Below are 11,532 nucleotides of genomic sequence, written 5' to 3' on the forward strand. Positions count from 1 at the left end.
AGTCCTCTGTTGTACACAGCGCAGCGTCACATAGAGCACAGACAATGCAGAGACGCTGACCTCACACTGGCAGCAGGGAGCCTGAGGGCGGGACTCGGGAGGAGCGTAATATGATCCTAGAGTGGAAGCTGCTTCTGCCAGCCCCTCCCCTCCCCGCCCACCAACCAATCAGAGCTGAGGCAAGGCAAGCACTGGCAGGTCTGAGTCATCTGAGTAGTACAGGGAGTCTTCACAGGTCCTGTAAGGGAACTGCACAGTGTAAAGTGTAGTTCCCAGGTTAGAACAGTGCATCTGCCAGGACCTGCGATGACATCATCTTCAGCATCACAGGTCCTGCAGAATCTAGCAAAGGAACTGCACCAAAAATGGTGTAGTTCCTAGGTTTGAAAGGTACATCTGCCAGGACCTGTGAGGACATCATCACAGGTCCTTCAACCCCTAACAGCAAGTATTAGAAGTTCACAATCAGCTCTGCATTGATCCATACAGACTGGAATGGAGTGGTAAGAGGAGGTCCTCCACTTTTCATCATTTACCCCCCCCTCCATGCCCTGTTTTTACTCATTGCTCACTCATGTATAATACTTCAGACAGTTACAGTGACCACTACCTCATGTACCTCACACACACAGTGACTATAATGCATAACTGACCACATATTTCTATAAACACTGCATCTACAGTATTATACCTTGTATGCCTCACATCTATATATATATATATATATATATATATATATATATATTAGGGCTGCACGATATATCGCAGAAATAATGGAAACGCGATAATCGGCAAATGCGGTTTGGCGATTCGGCCGAGCCGAAAATGCCGCGATTATTATATATGAAGGGGCCCCTATTGATAAAAAAAAGTCCTCTGTCCTATTGATAACAGGTCCAGCCTCTGTACTTACTTTACAATGTATGCACTGCAGCGACAAGCGGGAGCGAGCGAGGCAGCCGGCCGGCGCATGACTGACGTCACTTAGTCACGCTCCTGCTTCCTGAATTAAGTGGGAGGAGCGTGACAGTGACGTCAGTCACGCGCCGGTCGGCTCGCTCTCTGCAGTGTGAGTGCATTCATAGTGAAAGTACAGAGGCTGGCCATTTTATGAATAGGAGAGTTAACACATGAAGGGACACATGGGGCCATGAGGGGGACCAGCATAAGATGCTATATGTGTGTCTTATGCTGGCCCCCTTCGTGGCCCCATGTGTCATAACACACATCCCCCATAACAGTGCCCTCCGCAGGTCCCCCATAACAGTGCCCTCCGCAGGTCCCCCATAACAGTGCCCTCCGCAGGTCCCCCATAACAGTGCCCTCCGCAGGTCCCCCATAACAGTGCCCTCCGCAGGTCCCCCATAACAGTGCCCTCCGCAGGTCCCCCACAACAGTGCCCTCCGCAGGTCCCCCATAACAGCGTCCTCCGCAGGTCCCCCATAACAGCGTCCTCCGCAGGTCCCCCATAACAGCGTCCGCCACAGATCCCCCATAACAGCATCATCCACAGATCTACACCTCCACAGATCCCCCACATAACAGCGCCATCCACAGATCCCCCACATAACAGCGTCCTCCACAGATCCCCCACATAACAGCGTCCTCCACAGATCCCCCACATAACAGCGCCATCCACAGATCCCCCACATAACAGCGTCATCCACAGATCCCCCACATAACAGCGTCCTCCACAGATCCCCCACATAACAGCGCCATCCACAGATCCCCCACATAACAGCGTCATCCACAGATCCCCCACATAACAGCGCCATCCACAGATCCCCCACATAACAGCATCATCCACAGATCCCCCACATAACAGCGCCATCCACAGATCTACACCTCCACAGATCCCCCACATAACAGCGCCATCCACAGATCCCCCACATAACAGCGCCATCCACAGATCCCCCACATAACAGCGTCCTCCACAGATCCCCCACATAACAGCGTCCTCCACAGATCCCCCACATAACAGCGTCCTCCACAGATCCCCCACATAACAGCGCCATCCACAGATCCCCCACATAACAGCGTCATCCACAGATCCCCCACATAACAGCGTCCTCCACAGATCCCCCACATAACAGCGCCATCCACAGATCCCCCACATAACAGCGTCATCCACAGATCCCCCACATAACAGCGTCCTCCACAGATCCCCCACATAACAGCGCCATCCACAGATCCCCCACATAACAGCGTCATCCACAGATCCCCCACATAACAGCGCCATCCACAGATCCCCCACATAACAGCATCATCCACAGATCCCCCACATAACAGCGCCATCCACAGATCTACACCTCCACAGATCCCCCACATAACAGCGCCATCCACAGATCCCCCACATAACAGCGCCATCCACAGATCCCCCACATAACAGCGTCCTCCACAGATCCCCCACATAACAGCGTCCTCCACAGATCCCCCACATAACAGCGTCATCCACAGATCCCCCACATAACAGCGCCATCAGTGTACTGATATGTGAGGTACAAGGTATAATATATGCAGTGTGTATAGATATATTGTATATACAGCAGTGTACTGATATGTTAGGTACGAGGTATAATAGATGGTGTGTACAGGTATATTGTATATACAGTATTGGATTGATATGTGAGGTACGAGCTGTAATTTATACCTCATATATCAGTACACTGCTGTATATACTATATACCTGTACACACTGCATATATTATACCACGTTCCTCACATATCAGTACACTGCTGTATACACTATACATACTATATCTATTATACCTCGTTTGTGTGCCAGGCCTGTTTTGTAATCCCAATCCGGCCCTGATGGCATAAATTATAAAACAGCAGCGAACATAGTTCATGGAACAAAGAGAGAGGCCTGGAATGGGTAGTGGGAGGGGCTATAAAAGGGGAATGGGGGCCCAATTTAGATTCTTGCTATGGGGCCCAGTGATTTGTATGTACGCCTTTGACAGGAGCAGAGAGATAAGAGAAGTGACAGATGACACAGAGTTTAGATTACAGGTTGAATTAACCCTTTAGGATCAAATTGGCTTCTCAGGAGATAAATATGTTAAAGGCATCTCATTCAGTAGCTATATAACTAAGGGTGGGTTCACATCTCCTTTATGGATTCCGTTAAGTGGGGACTGTGGGGACTATTTTATTATCAGCCAGTGACTGTGTTACTGTAATACTGTTATCAGCACATAGTTTTCCCTGTGCATTCACATTTCACTTCACTTGGCTCGTTGTACTACTGTCAGTGTCAGACTGTTGTCACTGTGGGTAACAATGCACAACAGACAACAATGCACACCACAGTGACAGCTCCTGAGTCCTCCTGTCCGGCGTCAGCCTCAGCTTCCCTTCCCTTCACTATAATCAACCCCTCTTCCTGATCCTGACTCACTCATTAGAGAGCTGAAGAGCCGACTGAGTCAGCAGCAGCAAGTGAATCGAATGGATAGCATCTGCGCATGCGCACCGGCACCTAGAGTCTTCGGTTCACTTGCGAGTCAGCTCAGCAGTCAGTGACTCAGCAAGTGAACCGAAGATCCGATTCATGAACCGATTCATCTGAAAGATCCGAACTTCCTATCACTACTGAGGTGATATCCGGCGGGCCGCGGCATTACAGGAACAGCACCAGCTGCTCTGACGTCCTGCCGCCGGATATATGTCACAGGATATCCGGCGGCAGGACGTCAGAGTCGCTGGTGCGGTTCCTGTAATGCCGCGGCCCGCCGGATATGACCTCAGTGCGCCCGCGGTTATCCCTCCTGCACGCTGCGCTGTGTACAACCTACTCAGCAGTTTCGACCAGCACACGGCCCACAGCGCTCAGCCACACCAGCCCGCGAGACAGCAGGAGCTTCTGGAGCAGGGCAGGTATCAGATAAACTCATCCAGTTGGAAGGACAATCATAGTGCTGTTATGATTTATGGACACAGCTCTCAGCATGCTTAGCCAGCCTTCTATCTGGCTGTTTCTGAGCCTGTGGACTGTGACTCTCAAGAAGCACAGCCAAATAGAAGGCTGGCTAAGCATGCTGAGAGCTGTGTCCATAAATCATAACAGTACTATGAAAATTACTGACTGGCTAAGCATGCTGAGAGCTCAGTCTAAATAACATAACACATTAAAGAAATTACTGTTTCTAGCTGCTAGTCCACAGCAGCTAGAAACAGTAATTTCTTTAAAGGGATTCTGTCACCAGGTTTGACCCCTGTCAGCTAAACATATGCTGATGTTCAGGGCGTCTTCACGATTCCTAATGTGGTCTTATAAATGTCATATGTGGGCTTATTTAGCTAAAAAACAGCTATTACTAACCTGTCAGTCAAACAAATAAGGTGCCCAAAGGGATGTTAATGGTTGCAAGATGCCCGCCGCACCCACCGCCGTTCGTGCCCAGCGCCGCCTTTCCGGACTTCTGCACCGCCTCCTAATCCTCTGTGCCGCCTCTCGCTCTCCCTCCCTCCCCCTCCTTCTGCTGTAAGATCTCGCGCTTGCGCACAGGGCTCTGCCTGATGCGCCCGTGCAGACTTCTCCATTTGGCTTCTTACAGCGAAGTGCGCATGCGCCGGCATTTCGCTCAACCCCTGTATGTGCGAGATCTTACAGCAGGAGGAGGGGGGAGGGAGGGAGAGCGAGAGGCGGCACAGAGGATTAGGAGGCGGCGCAGAAGTCCGGAAAGGCGGCGCTGGGCACGAACGGCGGCGGGTGCGGCCGACACCTTGCATTCATTAACATCCCCTTGGGCACCTTATTTGTTTGACTGACAGGTTAGTAAAAGCTGTTTTTTAGCTAAATAAGCCCACAGATGACATTTATAAGCCCACATTAGGAATCGTGAAGAAGCCCTGAACATCAGCATATTTTTAGCTGACAGGGGTGAAACCTGGTGACAGAATCCCTTTAATGTGTTATGTTATTTAGACACAGCTCTCAGCATGCTTAGCCAACCTTCTATCTGACTGGCTAAGCATGCTGAGTTCTGTGTCCATAAATCATAACACAGCTCTATGAAAATTACTGTTTCTAGCTGCTGTTGTCCACAGTCCACAGCAGCTAGAAAACAGTAATCTTCATAGTAATGTTAAATGATCACTATAGTGTCAGGAAAACAAAGCGGTTTTCCTGACACTATAGTGCCCTGAGGGTGCCCCACCCTCAGGGTCCCCCTCCATGTTGCCAAGATAGACGCCAAATGAAGGGGTAGTTGCAGGAACAAAATACTTTAATGGTATCGATAAAATATATATGTAATTAAGACACTGAGTGCAGTTCCATAAAAAGGCCCAGAAAAATCCTCAGCACCAGGCCCATGATGCTCTTAATCCGGCCCTGGGGATACGGTCCTGAGGAGAGGATGTGGGTTCCGGCGTCAGATGTCAACGCCAGCCGACTGGTGAGGGCCTTTCATAGGTCCCATCCGGATAAGGTTGGTCCAGGGTGTCCGGAGGTCACCCGTAGAGGGGGGGGGGTACTGTCATGCCCCACTCTGACGATGTGCGGAGGTCGGCCAGGATAGCAGCACGAGTTTAGTATTTTTTTTGGTGCCGTGCTGGATCCGCCTCTCATCAAGTGCACTGGGTGGAGTCATTAGTTTGAATGGCCTCCAGCTAAGTGCTCTGAGCGGATTATACTGATCATTTTGGTCTGGGAAGTTTGGAGAGAAGGTTGGCTGTCAGTTCCTGTTCTCAGAAGATAAGTGTCATTTCTTGTTTGGTTGTTTGTGTCATCTATCCCATCCAGGTTCTGTGCGAGCAGGCTGCTCCTATCTCCCCACTTCACCATCTCAGGGAGTTCAGGGTTTTGTCAGTCCAGGCTGGAGGACACAGCACACCTACCTTCAAGGTCTGCCTGTGGGCTGAGCAGTGCAGGGAAAGAGGTCAGGGATAAAACTAGGAGGTGACCCTTCCCCTGTCTCTCATCCAGAGCCTGGTTGGTGTGTTATCTTTTATACTGAGTGCACGTCCGTCGTGACATCACCCCCCTGTAAGGCTCCATTCAGACGTCCGTATGTGTTTTGCGGATCCGATCCATGTATCCGTGGATCTGTAAAAAACATACGGACGTCTGAATGGAGCCTTACAGGGGGGTGATCAATGACAGGGGGGTGATCAATGACAAGGGGGTGATCAGGGAGTCTATATGGGGTGATCACCCCCCTGTCATTGATCACCCCCCTGTAAGGCTCCATTCAGACCTCCGTATTTGTTTTGCGGATCCGATCAATGTATCCGTGGATCTGTAAAAAACATACGGACGTCTGAATGGAGCCTTACAGGGGGGTGATCAATAGCAGGGGGGTGATCAGGGAGTCTATATGGGGTGATCACCCCCCTGTCATTGATCACCCCCCTGTAAGGCTCCATTCAGATGTCCGTATGTGTTTTGCGGATCCGATCCATGTATTCGTGGATCCGTAAAAAACATACGGACGTCTGAATGGAGCCTTACAAGGGGGTGATCAATGACAGGGGGGTGATCAATGACAGGGGGGTGATCAGGGAGTCTATATGGGGTGATATGGGGTGATCAGGGGTTAATAAGGGGTTAATAAGTGACAGGGGGGGTGTAGTGTAGTGGTGTTTGGTGCTACTTATTACTATTATTACTATTATCAAAACAGCGTCTAATATACCTGTTAGGGGTTAAAAAAATCGCATCTCCAGCCTGCCAGCGAACGATCGCCGCTGGCAGGCTGGAGATCCACTCGCTTACCTTCCAATCCTGTGAACGCGCGCGCCTATGTGCGCGCGTTCACAGGAAATCTCGCGTCTCGCGAGATGACGCGTATATGCGTGACTGTGCGCAGAGTTGCCGCCTCCGGAACGCGATCCTGCGTTAGGCGGTCCGGAGGCGGTTAAAGGAAATGTGTCACCAAAAATTTTATCTGCTGAAACCAAATAGTGACACATATTCTTTTTATCTAATTTGTTTTTATTTTCTGATTGCAGATTTATTTTTTCCATTTTCTAAACATTATTATGGGGGCGGCCATCTTGCCTGGCTGTTCTTAACAGCATCTAGAAAGCATTAAGAGCAGCCACATGGGCCATCGACACATTGGACTGGAGGGGACCTCATTGACTTCTATGAGAGAGTTTTTTAGGCATGCTCTAGAAAAGTCATCTAGTAAAGTGATGTGTATAGACCAAGAAGTGGCCCCTATTATTAGGCTTAGTGTCCAGAGTGAAAACTGCAGGAATTAGTTTTTTGTTGAAATATATATGTTGACATCGAAAATTAAATTAAAAATAACATACCGGTAATCAAAAATTCTTTTAAAATATCCTGAACATAAAAACAGGTCATTTTCTGATGACACATTCACTTTAAGCAAGTTCTCTCTGCTCTGCCCTGATGAGGGACAATCACCCCAAAAAAGCAGTCTGTAGATGAGGTACTGGCTTAGCTATAATCCTAAATTTTATCTCAAGACCTGTTTAAAAGGTTAAACATTGACTTTTAGGATAGCTACTTCATATCTGGTGGCACTAGAGGCACAGCTTTCTTTTTTTTTTGGAAACAGCTAGTTTGCATTTGTTATCAACAGTGACATAGTCACTTATTTTTCACTACAAATTAACAGTTTCAGGACCCTGCCATTTTTCACCATAATGATCAGGCCATTTTTTTCATATCTGACATGTGTCACTTTATGTGGTGATAACTTTAAAACGCTTTTACTTATCCAAGAAATTCTGAGACTGTTTTCTCATCACATATTGTACTTCATGACAGTATAAATTAGAGTTAAAATATTTCATTTTTATTTACAAAAAAATACCAAAATTTACCAAATTTCAATTTCTCTGCTTTTAAAACAGATAGTGATACCTCCTAAAATAGTAGTTACTTGACATTTCCTATATGTCTACTTCATGTTTCTAAATCTAAAAAATTTTAAGAAAATTTCCCAAACCCAATTTTTAAGAACCAGTTAAGGTCTGAAGTCACTTTTTGGGGCTTACATAATAGAAACCACCCATAAATGGCCCCATTTTAAAATCTACACCCCTCAAGGTATTCAAAACTGATTTTACAAACTTTGTTAATCCATTAGGTGTTCCACAAGAATTAAAGGAAAATGGAGATGAAATTTCAGAATTTCACTTTTTTGGCAGATTTTCTATTTTAGGCCTCATGCACACGGCCGTTGATTTGGTCCACATCCGAGCCGCAGTTTTGGCGGCTCAGATGCGGACCCATTCATTTCAATGGGGCCGCAAAAGATGCGGACAGCACTCCGTGTGCTGTCCGCATCCGTTGCTCCGTTCCGTGGTCCGCAAAAAAAATATAACCTGTCCTATTCTTGTCCGCGCTTTGCGGACAAGAATAGGCAGTTATATTAAAGGCTGTCTGTGCGTTTCCACAAATTGCGGAACGCACACGGATGCCATCCGCGGTTTGCGGACTGCAAAACACACAACGGTCGTGTGCACGAGGCCTTAATCCATTTTTTTCCGCTAACAAAGCAAGGGTTAATAGCCAAACAAAACTCTATATTTATTACCCTGATTCTGTAGTTTACAGAAACACCCCATATGTGGTCGTAAACTGCTGTACGGGCACACGGCAGGGCGCAGAAGGAAAGGAACACCATATAATATTTTAAGTTGCCATGTCACATTTGAAGACCCTTGATGCACCCCTAGATTAGAAACTCCAAAAAATGACCCCATTTTGGAAACTATGGGTTAAGGTGGCAGTTTTGTTGATATTATTTTAGGGTACATATGAATTTTTGTTGCTCTATATTACACTTTTTGTGAGGCAAGGTAACAAAAAATAGCTGTTTTGCACCGTTTTTATTTTTTGTTATTTACAATGTTCATCTGACAAGTTAGATCATCTGGTATTTTTATAGAGCAGGTTGTTACGGACGCGACAATACCAAATATGACTACTTTTTTAGTTTTCTTTGTTTCAGTTTTACGTAAAGCATTTTTGAAAAAAATTATTTTTTAGTGTCTCAATATTCTGAAAGCCATATTTATTTTTTGGGCAACTGTCTTATATAGGGGCTCATTTTTTTCAGTATGAGATGACTGTTTGATTAGTACTATTTTAGGGTGCATATGACTTTTTGATCGCTTGGTAATACACTTTTTGTGATATAAGGTCATGTGTTCAGGGGTTAGATCATGTGATTTTTTTATACAGCAGGTTGTTACGGACACGGCGATACCTAGCTTTGACTGCGCATACAAGGGGTTAATACTCCGGCATCGGTGTCTTCACCAATGCCGCCGTATGCAGCAGGGACCCGGCTGTCAGTGACTGCCGGGTCCGTGCTGCTGATCGGGTGGGCGCAGCTCCTGCACCCGCCCAATCAGCCTGCCGTACATGTACGTCACTGGTCCTTAAGTCACATCCTGTGGCGTACATGTACGGCAAGGGTCCTTAAGGGGTTAAAGACGTTTTAAAAATGATAACAGTGATTCAGGCCATTTAAAGTCTATACGTAGAAGCTAGCTTTTTTAGTGATTACATCTCTAGATAAGGAGTAGGCACATTGAGATTCATTAAAACTAGAGCAGGGGAAAATTTAGTATATTGCATACATTCAGAGAAGTTACCTGGATAAGTATATCAGAAAGAAATGTAAAAATAGAAAAATCTTAATCTCAAAACATTCAAAAAGGGAACAGGGTATATGTCCTATGTGGATGTACTCTAAGGCTACATTCACACGTTCGTGGTGTGTTGCGGACCCGCAAATCGCGGGTCCGCAACACACCAGCCCGTCACCCCCATAGAAATGCCTATTCTTGTCCGCAAGCTGCGGACAAGAATAGGACATGCTCTATCTTTTTGCGGAGCTGCGGACCCAAAATCGGGGCCGCGCTCCGCAATTGCGGCTGCAGACAGCACACTGTGTGCTGTCCGCATCCATTCCGTCCCCATACAGAATGAATGGGTCCGCACCCATTCCGCAAAATTGCGGAAAGGATGCGGACCCATTTTGCGGACGTGTGAATGGAGCCTTAGAGTCTGCTGCAATTTTATCCATTCTAGGTAATACACCATGAGCTAAATCATCCGCAGCAAAAATCTGTCAAGAGATTACTAATATGTTTAATGCATGTAAAGTGTATCAGTTTTGGAGGAACTCAGAGGATCATTTAGACTGGATACTATTGTAACAAGCTCTCAGATGTGTGAAAAAAACATTTATCTATCCACTGACTAGATGATAAATGTGCAATCACTTGGGGTCTCACAACGATCGTCTATCTCCATTAGCCCACTGTCTATTATTCCATTCAAACTCCTCTTCATTGTGGTCATGCAGTGAGGAGAAATAGGGTGACCTCCATTCTAGTGAGCAGTGGTGGTCCTAGGAGTCAGGCCCCCTGCCATTCACATTATTATCACTAGGTGAGAAACATTTTGTGTGATAACCTCTTTAAGGTCTGTACATTTATTCTTTATATCTAACTGCACTTACCTCATAGGTGCTGGTGATGCCCAGTCTGTAGAACACTGGCAGATATACTTCAGATGTGATCACCACAACAAGGGTGTAAGTTATAGCGAATATGCTGAACATGGCACCAAATCTGTACACCTCTGATGGGGTACCCAACACTGTAACTGCAGACATGAAGCTGGCAGTAAGAGAAAGAGCCACTGGGACTCCAGTCATACTCCTGCCACCCATTAGGAAATCTTTTGAGGTTTTCTGTCCACCACCAGCAAATGCATAGTAAATCCCAATAATAGCAGAGATGAGGAGCATGAGGCCAAAAACTACATAGTCCCATACTGAAAAAGTACCAATGTCACCTGCAGTGGCCATAGTTACTCAAATGTGAGTTTGAATCTGAATGACTGCAACAAAAGGAATGTGGGTAGCCAAGTGGTGATTCTACGCTTTAACTGTCTCCCAGCTACCTCTGAACAGTTATATGTAAATCAGAACAGCATTTAGTAACTGAGTAAAAGGAATGAAAACATCAAAGTACACAGAGTCCTCAGAGACTGGCAAGGTGTGCATGCGATTGTGCCTCAGGACAAGGCTGTCATTGTCTCAGTGTGACAACAGATGGAATTGCAACACAGCTATTTCATGCCCAAAAGTACATTCTGTATGTGTTCCGTTTTTTTTTTGTGGACCCATTGACTTGAATGGAGCCACGGAACGTGATTTGCGAGCAATAATAGGACATGTTCTATCTTTGAATGGAACGGAAAAACGAAAATACGGAGACGGAATGCATACGGAGTAGATTCAGTTTTTTTTTTCGGAACCATTGAAATGAATTGTTCCGTATACGGAACTCAAAAAAGAGCCCGTATACGGAACGCCAAAAACGTTTGTGTGAACGAGCCCTTACTCATCGACTGTTTCTAACTCTCAGCTTGACATGAGCAGCAGCAGCTCACTGGAGCCTTAGGCCTCTTTCACACTTGCGTTGTTGGGATCCGGCATGCACTTCCGTTGCCGGAGGTGCCTGCCGGATCCGGAAAAACGCAAGTGTACTGAAAGCATTTGAAGACGGAACCGTCTTCCAAATGCGTTC

General features: G+C 46.6%; 1 protein-coding gene across 1 annotated transcript in view; it reads right to left on the minus strand.

Moving 5' to 3' along the window:
- LOC120978841 (sodium-coupled monocarboxylate transporter 1-like) overlaps positions 1-10,893 on the minus strand; it is a 98,622-nt gene extending 87,729 nt beyond the window's left edge. The window contains 1 exon segment of the mRNA XM_040407218.1: positions 10,458-10,893. Coding sequence (XP_040263152.1) covers positions 10,458-10,808 — 351 coding nt within the window. The 5' untranslated portion in view covers positions 10,809-10,893.
- Between the last annotated feature and the right edge of the window lie 639 nt (positions 10,894-11,532).

This window comes from Bufo bufo, chromosome 1, assembly GCF_905171765.1.
Source record: "Bufo bufo chromosome 1, aBufBuf1.1, whole genome shotgun sequence".
Lineage (NCBI taxonomy): Eukaryota > Metazoa > Chordata > Amphibia > Anura > Bufonidae > Bufo > Bufo bufo.